Here is an 18183-nt window from a genome sequence, read left to right on the forward strand (position 1 = left end):
GCACTCTGTGTCACTCAGGTGTGCACAGGTACAGGGTGCTCAGGGCACTCTGTGTCGCTCAGGTGTGCACAGGTACAGGGTGCTCAGGGCACTCTGTGTCACTCAGGTGTGCACAGGTACAGGCTGTGCAGGGCACTCTGTGTCTCACCAGGTGTGCACAGGTACAGGGTGCTCAGGGCACTCTGTGTCACTCAGGTGTGCACAGGTACAGGGTGCTCAGGGCACTCTGTGTCGCTCAGGTGTGCACAGGTACAGGGTGCTCAGGGCACTCTGTGTCACTCAGGTGTGCACAGGTACAGGGTGTGCAGGGCACTCTGTGTCTCACCAGGTGTGCACAGGTACAGGGTGCTCAGGGCACACCTGCCAGCCCTGCTTTTGTCAGTGAGAGGAGTTTGTTGCTGGCTCATTTCCCTCCCTGAGATCTGCCCCGTGCATCTGCTTCCCCTGATCTCTGCTGACTGGCAGCTCCTTTACACCAGCATTATCTGTCAAAACACTGTTCAATGAACCCTTCCAGAAGGAGTTGGTGTTATTATTAGAAATCAAAATGCAGTGATAATTGAATCCCTTTGTGTTCCTGTGTAATGCAGGGAGTGAGACACATTCACACCTGAGGGGAAAACACATCTGGATTTCCTCTTTGCCCCCAGTCCAGGAGCTCTCCCTCTGCCTGGCTTTGATTTTCCAGCCTCAGAGGGGGAGGAAATTTGCAGTGTGTGCATCTCATCTGAGGGAAACAATGCCATCCACACACTGATTTTCTTCCCTTATTTTTTTTTTTTTTTTTTTTTTTTTTTTTTTTGCTAGAGGAATGGCATTAAATAAACACCTAGCAGGCTGCAGTGTCACAACAAGGAGATGTACAATTACAAAGACAAAATACCCCAAGGAAATCAACACAAGGCTTATTAATATCCAGGCCTGCAGAAGACAACTGTCAGACAATTGGTCAACAAGGTACATGGTATCTGTTAGATACTGACTAACCCATTATGATCTTTATGAAGTGTCCTTTTGGGGGTCTAGATCTTCAAATATGAGTTGGAAGACCCTTTTCTTTTATTAGTTGCTAAGCTCTTTATACTTTTACCATATTGCAGCAGGTTAGAAGTCTGAGCTTTATTGTCTTATGTTATTGAAAATCCAGATTCCCGCAGCCTTCTCCCTCAGGTCAAGATTTGTCTGAGAATACATTCTCATTTCTCCATGTACAAAGGCTGTCTGGAGAGAGGCAGAAAAAGATTATGACTGTAATATACTTAAATCCAATTTATTTGCCTGACTAGAAACTTCCACACTTCACAATTGCTTCCTACAGAAGATTTTGTATTTAATTCCTTCATCGTGGAGCGATCTGAGTCCTCCAACAGGTCTGTGCTCCACACACACCTGAGCCAGAGCAGAGGCAGGAAGCAGCAAATGGACACTTCTTTTGCAGTTTATTTCTGCTTCAGGGTCAGGAATTTGGGAGGGATTTTTAAATACTCTGTGCAGAGCCAGGTTTGGGGGGCTCTGATCACCCTCTGAGCTGTTTGATGGAGACATCACCCAGCTCAGTGACTTCATTCTCAGTTCTGCTCTCAGAGGAGCATCTCAGCTGCTCTGGCCACTGCCAGGGGCTATTTTAAACCTTCATTTGAGAAGGTTTGAAAAGCCCTGGCTCGGGTTTCCTGCACCCTTTGACAGGCAGAGGTGGCAGCAAAGCCTCCCTGCCTGGCTCCAAAACAAACACAGCCAGGGCAGGATGCTCTGGGTCAGCTTGAGCCTCACCAACACCTTGGCTTGGGGGAAAAAATGTAAAATTGTGTAAAAAATATTTACAGAAAAAATTGTAAAAATGTAAGGTGGGATGAAAAGATGCTTTGCAAAGGGCAGCATTTGCCTTATAACTCTGCCCATGACTGTGCAGAGTTTGGGATATTGCCAGGGATGGATAAACCCCCACTCAGGGATCAGGAGCTGCCCTGGCTCTTGCTCCTGGATTTGGGACTTGATTGGGCAGGGCAGTGCCCAGAAGGGTCAAAAAAATAGAATTTCTTTAGCTGTGAGAAGAAAACTGTACAAAAGCAGGCACAGCATGGTTTGGTGTGAAGGTCAGATGGGCTGGGGTGGTGGTGGTGATGATGAAGACGATGATGGTGATGATGGTGATGATGGTGATGATGATGGTGATGATGATGATGGTGATGATGATGGCACCATCTCCATGGCCAGCAAGGACCCTGCAGCCCCTCTGCAGCCCCTGGCATGGGAGCCCTTGGGATTTTTGGGATGCTGGGGCAGGTGGGTGTGGGTGTCCCACCTGCACAGGTGCCCCTGGGCTGGCTCAGCTCGGGGGCACTGCAGAGGGGGTGGCCAGTGCTCCCTGAGGTGCTGGGGACAGCAGGGACACAGCCAAGGGCTGAGCCTTTGGGGCCCTGGTGAACCCTGAGCTGCCACCAGCCCAACACCCTGAAACTGCAAAGCAGGAGCTGCCTCCACCCCTTTGTGGGTTTTCCCTCTAATTCAGAGAATCAGTCTGTCCTGAGACCCAAACCCAGCCAGAAAAGGATGGGAAATCCACTCTGGCACTCTGTTTATTTGGGAACATGCTGCAGTGGGGTTTTTTTTTTAGCCATGAAAAGAGATCTCAGCTCAGTTCTTGGTTTGAAACTCAGACAAACTCAATTCTCTCAGAAAACACCATGGCACTGATAACTTCAGAGCAGCCGGGCGGGATGAAACTCCTTCTCACCACAAAATGTATTTAATTGCTCCCAAAGTTCTGCAAGTGGTGGAGTTCCACATGTGGTTCATGTTTTCCAGGAGCAGCATCCCCCTCACCCTGTGACTGGAGCCCTGAATTCCCTTTCCAGGTGTCCCAGCTCTGTCCCTGGGCTGGTTTTGCATGACCATGGCACTGGATTTTTTTCATTTCCCTCCCAATCTTTGGCAGAAATTCTCCTTTTCCAAGTCTGCACCCCCTGGGGCTCTAAAATCATAACAATTAATGCTGGCAAAGACTCCTGCAGCCACCTAAGCCATCCCTCCCCGGGCAGGATTGCTGGAGCAGGCAGAGAAATTAATGGGAGGGGAGGCCCAGGAGGCAGGCAGGGACCTGCTCCCGAGCTAAAGTCACAGCAAAAACTTGAAATCACCTAAAAAATCCTGCTAGGGGGGAAGTTGCAGAGCTGCTCTATCACCAAGTGCTCGATATTAAATACAGAAAGAGTTATAATCACTAATTTGCCCCGATTTTATTTCAACATTTGCTTTGTTGATTTTTTTTTTCCCCCCCCCCATTTATTTTGAATTTTTTTCCCGGGATTTTTGCAGCAACAAGGGGCGATCAAGCAGATTTACAGCAGTGGGTGTTTATCACCCTTGCAGAGGCGTTAAGTGGCTGTAAATGCACATGAAATATCTGCGGTGGATCCCTCGCCTGCTCAGCAATGTGTTCTTCCTACGTCCCTAATTGCGAGCAGGAAAAATAGGAGGAATTTGTTTACCAGCTTCCTGCATAATATTCCGACATCTGGCGGGTTCTCGGCTCCTGGGGGACCGAAAATACATCAAGGACAATTAGACAAGCGGGAGCTGCGGCGCACGGGGAATTTCCATCCGCGGGGAATCCCTGCGCTCCCTCCTCTTCCTCCTCCTCTCCCAAGTTCTTCCCGCTGCTTTTACCGTCCTGCCACTGCTGGTAATGGGGGTTTTTGGTTTTTTCCTTTTTTTTTTGGTTTTTTTTTCCTAAATTATTTCCTGACTTGTTGGTTCCCAGGTGAGTTGTCCCCATCCCTGTGTGAATTTTCACCCAGCAGGGATGGCGCCCTCAGGAAAATGAATTTTGGGGAAATATAATTGTGTGTGTGTCTCTGGTTTTGGCTTTTTTTAGGGATTATTTCTATACATATATATATATATATACTTGTATTTATATTTATCTGTATATTTATATTTATTTTTAATTTTATTTTGTATGTATTTTTAATATATATTATATATATGTATGTATATGTATAACACATATATCTATTTATATATATTATATATTATATATTATATATTATATATTATATATTATAAATGATATATTATAGACTTTTTATTATAGACTGTATATTATATAGTATATTATATATACTATATGCTATATTATATATATTATATTTTATATAATATATACTATATTATATAATATATATGATCTATTAATATTTATTTCTATTATTATTTTTATAATAGGTATTTTTATATATTTATGTATTTAAATATATAAACATATAATATATATATATATATATTTACATCTATTTAAGGATATATCGGGACATCTATTTCCATCTATTTAACGATAAATATCGCTATTTATATTTCCAAATAAACACCTGGTCAGCACCTTGCTCCTGAGGGCACAAACTCCTTTCTGAGGCTCCTCTGGCTGCTGCCATCCCTCAGAATTCCAGGGATTTCCATGTGGGAACCAGGGAGCAAAGTGCCCGTGGGGCTGCTCTCATCTGTGACACAGATGGGTTATTGATGATTTTCTGTTTCTTGTTGAACAGCTTGAGATCAGCAGAGAGAGACTGGGTGCTTTGATTGAAATCAGCCAAGGAACTGCTTTTAATCATGGTTTAAATAATAATAAAAAAAAAAAAAAGAGGTGAGAAGCGTTGGTTTAAGTAATTGATTTTTAAATTTGCTTTGCACTTGGGTCTTTTTGCCCAAATAAAGGTCTGTCCCCTTTGGGGGTGTCCTGGAAGCAAAATGCTCTTTGTAGCACATTAGGGCCACGTGGTTTCTACTTGTGTATTTTGTAAACATACTTTAACTTAATTTCTATACAAAACCCACCTATCTGCTGTATTTTTGCTCCTTTTTTTTTTTTTTTTTTTTTTTCCTTTCTTTATTTTGTTGTTGCCTGTGTTTCATAATTGCTGGTACCAGCTATGGCAGGAGGTGACTGGGAGCAGCCAAGGGACACTTTTTCCTGGAGATAACACTTTTCCTTCAACACAGACATGAGAAAAGGTGTTTCAATGTATTTGGCAGCAGGGCAGGAGCTGGAGCAGCCTTTGGGAGCCCCCAGGTGTGCCCAGGGAGGGGATTTGGGAGGGGCTGGGGGTCCCTGAGCCCCCTGGCAGCCCCAGGAGCCCCCAGGATCTCCCCATGACCTTCTGCTGTGCAGAATTTGCAGATCTCATCCTCTCACATCTTTGGGCAAAGTCCAAATCCAGCTTGGGCAGGGCTTGGAGCACCTGGGACAGTGGCACCCCATGGCAGGGGGGCACTGGCTGGGATTTGAGGTCCCTTCCCACCAACCCAGTCTGGGATTCTGGGATTCAGTGAGCAACAGGGAGGGGAAGCACAGTGGGACCCCTTTAATTTACATTTAATTTAATTTAATTCATCCCTTTCTGAAAGCCCTTCTGGCCAAGCTGGTGCCAGGATGGGTTTGGGTGGGTTTGGCTGGGCTGGGCTCCGTGGGTGGTTTTGCTGTGGATATTCCCAGTGGAGAGGGGGAAGGTGAGTTCCTGCTGAGCCCAAACGGGTCTGGTGAACTCACTGAGCTGATTCCAGGCAGTTCTGGAATTGTCTGCCTGGGGAGGTGCTGGAGTCCATCCCTGGCTGGACCTGGCACTCAGTGCTCTGCTTTATTTAGGTTATGGTCCCAAAGGTCTCTTCCCACCTGGTGATCCTGAGAAGTCCCCCCACGAGGATTCCCCCACCCCAGTCTGGAGCTGTGCCAGGAGCCCTCCCTGCTTTCCTGAAGGGCTGATCAATACCTGAGCTGATCTTTAGCTGCTGCAAAGGTTACCCTGGGAGCTCTGCCTGCAGATAAAACAGAGCATTATGTCTTCTTTGGGCCAGCTCAGAATTGCAAATCCTGGCAGTGGGAGCCAGGCTTGGGGCAGCTGAGGCTCCTGAGCTGCATCCCTTGGGTGCAGGACAGGAGGAGCCCAGTTCCTGCAGCTCCTCAGGGCTGGGGAGGGGATGCTGGGGAGAAGGAGATGCCTGGAACAGAGGCAGAGTTAAAGGAACCAAGCAGGGATTTGTTCAAACCCTTCACAGGATCCCCCTGGCAGTGCCAGAGCCCAGGCTGGGCTCAGAGTCAGGAGTTTCACACTTTGATCTCTTGGCTCCATCCCCACATTGGGTTCATTGCCCATCCCAGCTCCAGGCTCTGCACTCCCACCCTCCCAGATTCTCTCCTCAATTCTCTGTTTGCATTTTTGGGGCTGGAGCTGCAGCCTGTCCTTGGCTCTGGGCTGGGAAAGGATTGTTGTGTGTGCTGAGCTGGGAGGAGAACTTGGGACACTTTGTGTGGGGTTCAGTTATGTACCAATGCAGGACAAAACTGGGAATAGAACAGCTCAAACTTGAGGCATGGGAGGGGATGGAGCAAATAGAGCTGTAGAGATGAGCCCAGGTGGCTGCAGGCTGAGCCTGCTCCACCAGCAGTGCTGGAGCTCCTTCCTGTGGTGGCAGGGACGAGTTACCAGCTGTGAGCACCAGGAGCCACCTGGAAGAGCATCCAGCCCCTGGCCCAGCCTCAGAACAGCGCCCTGGACACTGCCCTGGGACAGCTCAGAGTCACTCACGCTGAATTCCTGAAATAATGTCATTTTCTCACTGTGTCACTCACCCTCCCAGGGAGGGATGGTCAGGCTGGTGCTGGGATGGAAGGACAGGGCAAGGACACACAGTGTGGCACACAGGGGCATGGCTGGCCCCAAAACAGGCAGCACTGGGGAGTTTGGGGTGGGCAGCTCTGGGGGGGTGATGGGCAGAGCCCTGGGTCCTGCCCACCCCCCTGGGCACAGGCACAGCAGCAGAGATGAGCCTGAAGACCTTCAAAGGAACAGAATTTGGCCCTTCGTGTTCTTTTGATGTGTTTTTTGTATTCAAAGGTTTAATTTGTGGACTCTGAACAGTTTGCAGATGAGTTTATCAGTGTTGTGTCATTGAGTTTCTACTCCCAGGGTCAATTCTGGGCACTGGGAAAGCACAGTGAACATTATTTATATTAAACAAAGTTTAAAGTTTGTATTATTTATATTAAATAAAGTGAAGGAATTTGGGCATTTGCTATTCACCGGGAAAACAGATAAAGCCAGGTTTGTAATCATACTCAGTAGTTGTTTTAGGATAAATAATTACTAAAATAATCAGCAGTCAGGGATGAGACCATTAATGGCAGTGACAGACTGGAATATCCATCCCCACAGCACTGGGGCATCCCTGCCTGGCATTATTGCCACTGGCAGATCGATGCCCATAATAAAAACAAATAGAGTTAACAAGTGCTGCCTCCTCCTCCTCCCCTGACAGCTTCTGGGAATGGGCAGTGCCAGCTCTGCAAGCAGGGAGGATCCTGAGGCAGGGAATCTCTGCAGGGTTACAGGCACTGCTCATGCATTCAGAAGTTTCACATGTTTAAATTTGATGTGGGAATGGAGCTCAAAAGGTTGGATCTCTGCCCCATCATCATACTAGGAATTGTTCCCTGGCTGGGTGAGGAGGAGCTGGGATGGAATTCCCAGATTTGCTGTGGCTCTCCCTGGATCCCTGGCAGTGCCCAGGGCCAGGTTGGACACTGGGGACAGTTGGAGGGGTCCCTGCCATGGCAGGGGGGCACTGGGTGGGCTGTGGGGTCCCGTTCCAGCCAAACCATTCTGGGATTCTGGGATGTCTGCAGTGATGCTCACAGAGCTTAGCCAGCCCCACCTGCCAAGATTCAGGTACAAACGTGCTTTGGGGAGGAATCAGAGCTCTGGGGACAGAGCAGGGGTCTGCAGCTCCCTGAGCCCCTCTCTTCACTACCCTGGACCTCTCTCTGCACTGAGAGCCAAGGGAGGGGCAGGACTGGCAGGAGGAGGGAGCAAACCCCTTCCACGCTTCTGGAACAGGAGCAGGGGGAATAAAAAGCCACTTCTGGCACTAATGAATGTGTGGCAGTGCAGGAATAGCTCTGTGCCCATAGGAAGTCTGGATTTTCAGCTTCTGTTTAAGTTCCTTTTCTTCTAGAAGTGCTGGTGAGGCTCAGTCCTGTCATCCACTTCCTCTTACAACTTCAAAGGAAATCCTGCTGGCAAAATAGCTACAGAATTGTGTCAGGAGTTTATTTGCTCCCAAGATTAGATAATTAATGAAGATAGAATATTAAAATTGCATTTACATAAAGCTAAGGGTAATCTTAAAGCGTTCTATTATTTTGTAAATGACCCGAAGTTTGTAAGGCATTTATAATGATGAATCAGGAGACAAGGCCTTTCAAATGAGGAAGTGCAATTTATAATCTCACTTTCCTTCATTATTTATTCATCCTGCTGTTGAATCATCTGCTCCTCAAAACCTGAAAAGCCACAGAGCTCCCTTTACCTGCCACTGCTGTTTGAGAAGGAAACCAAGTTTTGTGTTTGAACCAGGGGAGCTGCACACTGATCATTTTCTTGGGCCCAGTTAATCTGAAATTCATACAATTCCAGACTGGTTTGGGCTGGAAGGGACCTCAAAGCTCATCCTTTTCCACCCCTGCCATGGGGACACCTCCCACTGTCCCAGTGTCCAGCCTGGCCTTGGGCACTGCCAGGGATCCAGGGGCAGCCACAGAAAATCTGGGAATTCCGTCCCAGCTCCCAGGGAACAATTCCTGCCCAAAATCCCATCTAATCCTGCCCTCTTCCAGCAGAAAGCCACAAATTCCACAGAACTTTTGCTGTTTGCTTTTCCCTTCAGGCTCAGACTTTGCTACACCTGAATGACTGAAGATGTAGTGATGGTAAAACCAGACATTTTCTATTTTCAGCATAAACCCACAGAAATATTGATTCCTTTCCACACTGTATTTGTGGCAGTGCCCTGTGTATAAATCCATTGTCGTGCTCCTTTCACACAAGCCTCTCACCCAGCAGAGCTTTATTTAAACCCAGTGCCCATTTCTGGGTGCTGCAATTTCCCACCCCTCACACCAGAGGAATTTTCAGCACAAACTGGGCAGTCCCTGGATCCCTGGCAGTGCCCAGGCCAGGCTGGACACTGGGGCTGGACATTGGGACAGTGGAAAGTGTCCCTGCCATGGCAGGGGTGGCACTGGGTGGGCTTTGAGCTCTATTCCCACCCAAACCAATTTGGGATTCCATCTAATTAAGAGGTAAATGTTCATGGTTTGAGGGGGAAAAGCTTCCCAAGGAGCTGGATGGAGTTTGGGCAGGGCTGGAAGGGAGCTGGGTGCTGAAATCCTGCTGGAATGTCACAGCTCAGAGCCAGCACAGCTGGGGAGAGATTCTGCACCTGGGGAAACCTCAGGAAAAACCTCAGAGCTCCTGCAGGTCTGTGCTCCATCTGCAGCCTCCCCAAAACTTCACAGGCCTCTCACTGTGCAATTACAGGAGGAATTTAGTCTGATTACACATTAAAAACTCCAAAGAAACTCGAAGATCAGAGACGTTTTCTTTCAAGTATTACACTGAAATTTCAACACTCCTGCTGCTCATTACAAAATGCAAGGCACTGTGGAACTCTTACACTTGATACTTTCATTGCCAGGATTGTTTTATTTTCTCTAGAAATCCCAGCATTTCGCTTCCAAACCCTTCTTTTCCACGGAAATGTTGTCAGGGAAGTTTTAGTCTCAGCTTGAGCAGGATGCACAGTCACAAGCCACTGCTGTGGGCACATTAACAGGGCCATGAGAATCACAACCAAACACAAAATAAATGACATGCTTGTCCTTCAGCTGGGTGAAAATGGGAATGCAAAGTCTAGAGTCTTATTTTTCCTGATCCCCACGATTCTCTAATCTTATCAAATATACATTCCCATATTCCAAGGCAGCCTGACAAAGCAGCTTGCTAGAAATAAGTTGCATTAGATTGTGTAGAGCACATTTTCCTAGGAAATCCAATTTCACAATCGTGTTCTGGTGGCATTTAGCCATTGCTTAGCACAGCAAGGGTTCCTTGGATGTTTGAAAGGATGAGCCCTAAACAGGAGCAAGGCAGGGATTGTCCCCTGTGCCACCACAGGGACCTCGAGGCTGTGTCCAGCTCTGGGAGCTCCTTCCAGGAGAGCCTGGAGGGGCTGGAGGGTGTCCAGGGCAGGGAATGGGGCTGGGCAGGGGCTGGAGAATCCCTGAGGGGCTGGGAAGGGGCTCAGCCTGGAGAAAAGGAAACTCAGGGAGCAATTCTGGCTCTGCACAGCTCCCTGCCAGGGGGGGACACTGGGGGGATTTGGGATCTGGGAACAGGGACAGGAGCATAGGGAACAGCTCAGGCTGGGCAGGGCAGGCTCAGGGTGGATTTTGGGAATAATTTCCCCATGGAAAGGGAGCTCAGGGGCTGGAGCTGCCCAGGCAGGGCTGGATCCCCATCCCTGGAGTGTCCCAGGAACTCCTGGAGGTGGCACTGGGTGCTCTGGGCAGGGTGGGGATGGGCACAGGGTGACCTCGATGATCCTGGAGCTGTTTTTCAGCCTCAGGGATTCCAGAATTGTGATAACACGACCCAAGGACCAGCAGCTCCTGTCCATATGGGAGCAGCAGGATATTCTGCTGGAATTCATGACAGAGTTAATTTCCAGACAAGTTATTTGGAGTGAGCTCGTTGATCAGACTCCAGAGAAGCTGCAATGCTCAGGGTTGGCAGGGCTGGATCCCCATCCCTGGAGAGCCCCAGCAGCTCCTGGAGGTGGCACTGGGTGCTCTGGGACACTCAGGATGGGCTCCAAGGGCTGGGAGAGCAATTCCCACCTCACTGCCCTGTCCATCCTCCCCAGCCCCCAGGCTGGCAGTGCAGGGGAGGGATCCCTGCCCAGGCTGCAGCAAATCCCAGCCCAGAGCTGCACAGGAGCCCTGCTGCCCTGCCTGGCACTGCAGCTCCACAAATCTGCATGCAGGACCAGGGGCTCTCCAGCAGCAATTCATTTTAATTATGTCAGACATAAAGAGACCACCTACAGATGAGACAATGCAGCTGGAAGAGTCTCAAGGTTACCACAGGGAATTCTTCATAACTGAAGTATGTTTTCCCCAAGGAATTTGACTACCATTTGATTTAATTTTTAATTTTTACATTTTAATCAAAAATAGATCAAATGGCGGCGTTCTCCCCTGGGAACCATACTTCAGATATGAAGCAGCCCATGTTCCTTTTAAATATGTAAAGCTGCCATTTATGTATAACTCATGAATGACACCCTGGGCAGCAAGCAAATATCACAGATTTGGGATTGTTGTAGTAACAACACAGATATCACACAAAAATATCAGAGAGATATCACACAGATATCACACAGATATCACACTGATATCACACTGATATCACACAGATATCACACACAGATATCACACACAGATATCACACAAAAATATCAGAGAGATATCACACTGATATCACACAGATATCACACACAGATATCACACTGATATCACACAGATATCTCACACAGATATTACACACAGATATCACACACAGATATCACACAGATATCACAGATATCACACACAGATATCACACAGATATCACACAGATATCACACTGATATCACACAGATATCACACACAGATATCACACACAGATATCACACAGATATCACACAGATATCACACTGATATCACAAAAATATCGCACACAGATATCACACAGATATCACACACAGATATCACACTGATATCACACAGATATCACACACAGATATCACACTGATATCACACACTGATATCACACAGATATCACACACAGATATCACACTGATATCACACACTGATATCACACAGATATCACACACTGATATCACACACTGATATCACACACAGATATCACACAGATATCACACTGATATCACACAGATATCACACACAGATATCACACACAGATATCACAAAAATATCACACACAGATCCATCTTCTTTTGGCAGTCAAGATGCCAAGTGGATTTGTAATTACCATCAAATTATGTGAGCAACTAAACATACTACAAAGCTTTTACATGACATAAATAACATATTTCTCCTCCTCATCTGAGCATTTATTCACCTTTATTCCTCAGTGCCCTCAGAAATCATTCATGGAATGACACAACCAGACTAAAGCCAAAGTGGTGTTTAATGTTTCTGCTTTTGTAAGGAACAATTGACAGAATACAAAGTTAAAAATAAGAATTAGATCCTTTAAACCTGAATTAAAAACAGGCCAGGGGCCTTTCTCTCTATGTACAGGTAAATAAAGCATCACTCTGCTTATTCTGTGTACAAACCACAGCAGTAGGAAATAGAAAATTTATATATTTCTTCATCAAGAAAACAAAATTCCAGAGTTGTACAAGGCATACAAAAATAACTCTGTGGTTCCACTGCAGATTTGACACAAATCTGCTTTAAAGGAATATTCACTGCCCCAGCCTGTGCCCTCTTCATGATCCTGCAAAATCCCAAAATAAATTACAAACACATCTATTTTAAAAAATATCACTATTAAAAGCCTTCAGTGGAGCAGACAATTAAACTCCAACTTGTTTCCAGCCTGATTTAAAAAAACCACATTTCTGCCCTGTTGGAAAACACAGAGCAAGGAATCACATCTGAGAGGAAAAGTTCAATTTGAAATTCATCCAGCAGTGTGTGCCCTGCCATGTGGGGAAAAGCCAGGGAGGGTGAGGTGTCTGTCAGGAGCTCCACGTGCGTTTATTCAGAATAAAATTCACAAGAGCTGAGGAGGAGTCAGGGCAGCAGCTCCAGGTGGGATAATTCCCACAGAATGGAACTGAAATGTGAATTTCTCCAGAGCCAGGGTGGGCAGCTCAACCTCACCAGTGTAAAACAGGAAATCAGCCTTTTCTTCTTCTTTTAAAATGAATTATGAGCTACCTAAACAGGAAATCAGCCTTTTCTTCTTCTTTTAAAATGAATTCTGAGCTACCTAAAAAGGAAATCAGCCTTTTCTTGTTCTTTTTTAGACAAATTCTGAGCTGCCTAAATATGAAATCAGCCTTTTCTTTTTCAGACAAATTCTAAGTTATCTAAATATAGAATCAGCCTTTTCTTGTCTTTTAAAATGAATTCTGAGCTACCTAAACATGAAATCAGCCTTTTCTATTTCTTTTTAGACAAATTCTGAGTTACCTAAATATGAAATCAGCCTTTTTCTTTTTAGACAAATTCTGAGTTACCTAAACATGCAATCAGCCTTTTTCTTGTCCCTTTTACACAAATCCTGAGCTGCCTAAATATGAAATCAGCCTTTTCTTTTTCAGACAAATTCTGAGTTATCTAAATATAGAATCAGCCTTTTCTTGTTCTTTTTTAGACAAATTCTGAGCTGCCTAAATAAGAAATCAGCCTTTTCTTGCTCTTTTTAGACAAATTCTGAGTTACCTAAACATGAAATCAGCCTTTTCTTGTTCTTTTTTAGACAAATTCTGAGCTGCCTAAATATGAAATCAGCCTTTTCTTTTTCAGACAAATTCTGAATTATCTAAATATAGAATCAGCCTTTTCTTGTCTTTTAAAATGAATTCTGAGCTACCTAAACATGAAATCAGCCTTTTCTATTTCTTTTTAGACAAATTCTGAGTTATCTAAACATGAAAACAACCTTTCCTTGTTCTTTTTTAGACAAATTCTGAGCTACCTAAATATGAAATCAGCCTTTTTCTTTTTAGACAAATTCTGAGTTACCTAAATATGAAATCAGCCTTTTCTTGCTCTTTTTAGACAAATTCTGAGTTACCTAAATATGAAATCAGCCTTTTCTTGCTCTTTTTAGATAAATTCTGAGCTGCCTAAATATGAAATCAGCCTTTTTCTTTTTAGACAAATTCTGAGTTACCTAAACATGCAATCAGCCTTTTCTTGTCCCTTTTACACAAATCCTGAGCTGCCTGAGGAGCAGAAGCCTCTGAGCAGGTGTGGAATTGCAGATGCTGGTGGGGTGGGAGTGCTGAGGCAGGGCAGGATCCAGGATCCAGCTGCACCCTGGGGACCCCAGCAGGAAATCAGAGCTGCTCCTCTGCCCCCTTTCCATTTCTAGCAGCCCAGGATGTGACTGAAGTGGCCCTGGAATAAAAACATTTCAGGTCACTACAAAGGAGTTTGGCAAAAAGGTTTTTCCTCAGTCTTCATTTCCAAATTTCATTTTAAATCGCCACAAATATTCCTTTTTTTTTCCTTTTTCTCTAAGGAGGAAATGAGTGTAAATAATTTAATACAATCAATGTCTCTTCAGTCACAGGTCCTGATAGAAACTTTAATTCCATAAATCAGATTTTCTATGCACATCCAGCATTTCCCACACCTCTCCTCATTCTGGCCCTGGAAGGAGCAATGTTTTCAAGGCTGTATTTACTCCTTGGAAAGGAAATATCCAATTACAGAAAAAAATAGGAGATAGAATGAAATTCCTAAATATTCTGTTGTGATCCAGTAAATCAAGGGGTAGAGGTTATGTTATTGTTTCTTTCAGTTCCTTCCCAAACTCTGCTTTTTAGAGAGAGTTTGAAAAATGTGTTCAGAATCTCCAGATTTTCCAGCTGCTGCTGGGAATATTAACTTGTGCTCTGCTGAAATGCTAAATCCATCTCCTTTATTTTTAATTTCCATGCTTTATTCCTGAGCAATGCAGTTTTGCTGGTTATTAACTTCATGTTTTCTGGAGCTAATACTGGGGAACAAGTGCCAATCCTTTTTGTCTCAAAAAGCAGATTCCCACACTTACAGATTCTCCAGCAACACATCTTGGGCAGGGCTGGGAAGTGACTTTGCTCCCATGATTTTCCAAAATCTGAGGAACAAAACCAGACACAAATTCATCAAGAAATTAAAAAAAAAAAAAGAAATGAGAAATTATTTGCAGCTTCATTATAAAACGCATTTGAAAAGTGATTTTGTAACAAACCCATGGACAGTTGGAACTCACCATGGAATTCTGCTTTGCCTTTGCAGCCCAGGCTGCAGAGTCAGGCAGGAATTTCTGCCTGGAATCCAGATCCATGGCACAATCCATGAGCTGGGCAGCAGCCTCCCGTGGAATGGTGTCCAGCAGCTGGCACACTCGCTTCTGGAAACCCAAAACCAACATTCAGTGTCAGTGCAAGGCACAGGACACAGATTCTGCCTGCCTGTGCCTCCCAAGGATCCCACATCCCCTGGGAAGAACAACAACCCCAGGATTTTGGATTTCCCACTGCCACTGCATCCTTCATCCTTCACCCTGCATCCTTCACCCTGCATCCTTCACCCTGCATCCTTCATCCTTCATCCTGCATCCTTCATCCTTCATCCTGCATCCTTCATCCTTCACCCTGCATCCTTCACCCTGCATCCTTCACCCTGCATCCTTCATCCTTCATCCTGCATCCTTCATCCTTCATCCTGCATCCTTCATCCTTCATCCTGCATCCTTCATCCTTCACCCTGCATCCTTCACCCTGCATCCTTCACCCTGCATCCTTCATCCTTCATCCTGCATCCTTCATCCTGCATCCTGCATCCTTCACCCTTCATCCTTCACCCTGCATCCTTCATCCTGCATCCTTCATCCTTCACCCTGCATCCTTCATCCTGCATCCTGCATCCTTCACCCTGCCTCCTTCACCCTTCATCCTTCACCGTGCATCCTTCGCCCTTCACCCTGCATCCTTCATCCTGCATCCTTCACCCTTCACCCTGCATCCTTCACCCTGCATCCTGCATCCTGCATCCTTCATCCTTCACCCTGCATCCTGCATCCTGCATCCTTCATCCTTCACCCTGCATCCTTCACCCTGCATCCTTCACCCTGCATCCTGCATCCTGCATCCTTCATCCTTCACCCTGCATCCTGCATCCTGCATCCTTCATCCTTCACCCTGCATCCTTCACCCTGCATCCTTCACCCTGCATCCTGCATCCTTCACCCTGCATCCTTCACCCTGCATCCTGCATCCTTCACCCTGCATCCTTCACCCTGCATCCTGCATCCTTCACCCTGCATCCTTCACCCTGCATCCTTCACCCTGCATCCTGCATCCTTCACCCTTCATCCTTCATCCATCCCACAAGAAGTGGGATGGGGCTCATGGAAGGAGCACGTGTGTGGAAGGACTCATTAAACCCAGGAACAGCAGGAAAAGCCACGCCAGGGCTGGGATCACCCCCGCAGTCAGGTTTGTGTTTTTCCTGGACACTGGCACCTTGTCCCATACGGGACCCACCTGGGGACACGGGACCTGGCTGGGGACACGGGACCTGGATGGGGGACACGGGACCGGCTGGGGACACGGGACCGGCTGGGGACACGGGACCGGCTGGGGGACACGGGACCCGGCTGGGGACACGGGACCCGGATGGGGGACATGGGACCCGGCTGGGGACATGGGACACGGCTGGGGACATGGGACCGGCTGGGGGACACGGGACCTGGCTGGGGGACACGGGACCGGCTGGGGGACACGGGACCCGCCCGGGGGACACGGGACCGGCTGGGGACACGGGACCGGCTGGGGACACGGGACCTGGATGGGGGACACGGGACCGGCTGGGGACACGGGACCGGCCGGGGGACACGGGACCGGCTGGGGGACACGGGACCCACCCGGGGGACACGGGACCGGCTGGGGGACACGGGACCCAGCCTTGGCCCCGTTCCCGGCCCCACTCCTGGCCCTGTTCCCATTCCCGCTCTCAATTCCCACTGTCATTCCTGATTCCCGCTCCCATTCCCCGTTCCCGTTCCCCGTTCCCCATTCGCATTCCCATTCCCATTCCCATTCCCGTTCCCCATTCCCATTCCCGTTCCCATTCCCATTCCCATTCCCGTTCCCCACTCACACACTCCGGTTCCCCGGCTCCCCCCGGCCCGAGCGCCCCGCGCCGGCCCCGCACGGGCACCGCGGCCATGGCGGAACCGGCACCGCCCCGGGACCGGGACCTGCCCCCGGAACCGCCCCGGGACCCGCCCCCGGAACCGGGACCCGCCCCTGGAACCGCCCCCGGAACCGGGACCCGCCCCCGGGACCGGGACCTGCCCCCGGAACCGCCCCGAGACCCGCCCCCGGAACCGGGACCCGCCCCTGGAACCGCCCCGGGACCGGGACCTGCCCCCGGAACCGCCCCGGGACCCGCCCCCGGAACCGGGACCCGCCCCTGGGACCGCCCCGGGACCGGGACCTGCCCCCGGAACCGCTCCGGGACCCGCCCCCGGAACCGGGACCCGCCCCTGGAACCGCCCCGGGACCGGGACCCGCCCCCGGAACCGCCCCGGGACCCGCCCCCGGAACCGGGACCCGCCCCTGGAACCGCCCCGGGACCGGGACCCGCCCCTGGAACCGCCCCGGGACCGGGACCTGCCCCCGGAACCGCCCCGAGACCCGCCCCCGGAACCGGGACCCGCCCCTGGAACCGCCCCTGGAACCGCCCCCGGAACCGGGACCCGCCCCTGGAACCGCCCCTGGAAGCGGGATCTGCCCCCCAGAGCCGCCCCGGATCCACTCCCGGAACCGGGATCCGTCCCGGATCCGCCCGGGAACAGCCCCAGAACCGCCCTGGGATCCGCACCCGTCCCTGAAACTCAGCACTGGGATGCGCTCCTGGAACCTCCCCTGGCTGCAGCCCCGACACCGGGATCCGCTCCTGGAACCGGGATCCGCCTCTGGAACCGGGATCCGCCCCGGGATCCGGGATCCGCCCCGGGATCCGCCCCTGGAACCGGGGTCCGCTCCTGGAACCGGGATCCGCCTCTGGAACCGGGATCTGCTCCTGGAACCGGGATCCGCCCCCGGAACCGGGATCCGCTCCTGGAACCGGGATCCGCTCCTGGAACCGGGATCCGCCTCTGGAACCGGGATCTGCTCCTGGAAACCGGGATCCGCCCCTGGAACCGGGATCCGCTCCTGGAACCGGGATCCGCCTCTGGAACCGGGATCTGCTCCTGGAACCGGGATCCGCCCCCGGAACCGGGATCCGCTCCTGGAACCGGGATCCGCTCCTGGAACCGGGATCCGCCTCTGGAACCGGGATCTGCTCCTGGAACCGGGATCCGCCTCTGGAACCGGGATCCGCCCCTGGAACCGGGATCCGCTCCTGGAACCGGGATCCGTCCCGGGATCCGCCCCTGGAACCGGGATCCGCCCCCGGAACCGGGATCCGCTCCTGGAACCGGGATCCGCTCCTGGAACCGGGATCCGCCCCGGGATCCGTCCCGGAGCCGCCCCCGGAGCCGCCCCGAGCCC

General features: G+C 49.3%; 1 protein-coding gene across 41 annotated transcripts; it reads right to left on the minus strand.

The window, feature by feature from the left end:
* Window positions 1-12066: 12066 nt before the first annotated feature.
* On the minus strand, window positions 12067-16873 carry LOC306804912 (uncharacterized protein C10orf143 homolog). Of its 41 annotated transcripts, none has more exons than XR_013775031.1 (8): window positions 16784-16873; window positions 14892-15032; window positions 14691-14756; window positions 13806-14032; window positions 13352-13404; window positions 13264-13299; window positions 13048-13064; window positions 12067-12949 (listed from the first exon to the last, which is right to left on the minus strand). XR_013775031.1 is itself a non-coding variant. In XM_079312102.1 (4 exons), exons 1-4 carry the CDS (start codon window positions 16850-16852, stop codon window positions 14003-14005), a joined length of 306 nt encoding a protein of 101 aa, XP_079168228.1. In that variant the 5' UTR covers window positions 16853-16873; the 3' UTR covers window positions 13478-14002. The 41 variants fall into 41 exon arrangements, 1 of the variants encoding a protein (XP_079168228.1); XR_013775054.1 differs by having other exon boundaries at window positions 13503-14032; XR_013775061.1 differs by having other exon boundaries at window positions 13352-13451; window positions 13503-14032.
* Window positions 16874-18183: the final 1310 nt, after the last annotated feature.

Source organism: Erithacus rubecula, assembly GCF_903797595.1.
Source record: "Erithacus rubecula genome assembly, chromosome: 9".
NCBI lineage: Eukaryota > Metazoa > Chordata > Aves > Passeriformes > Muscicapidae > Erithacus > Erithacus rubecula.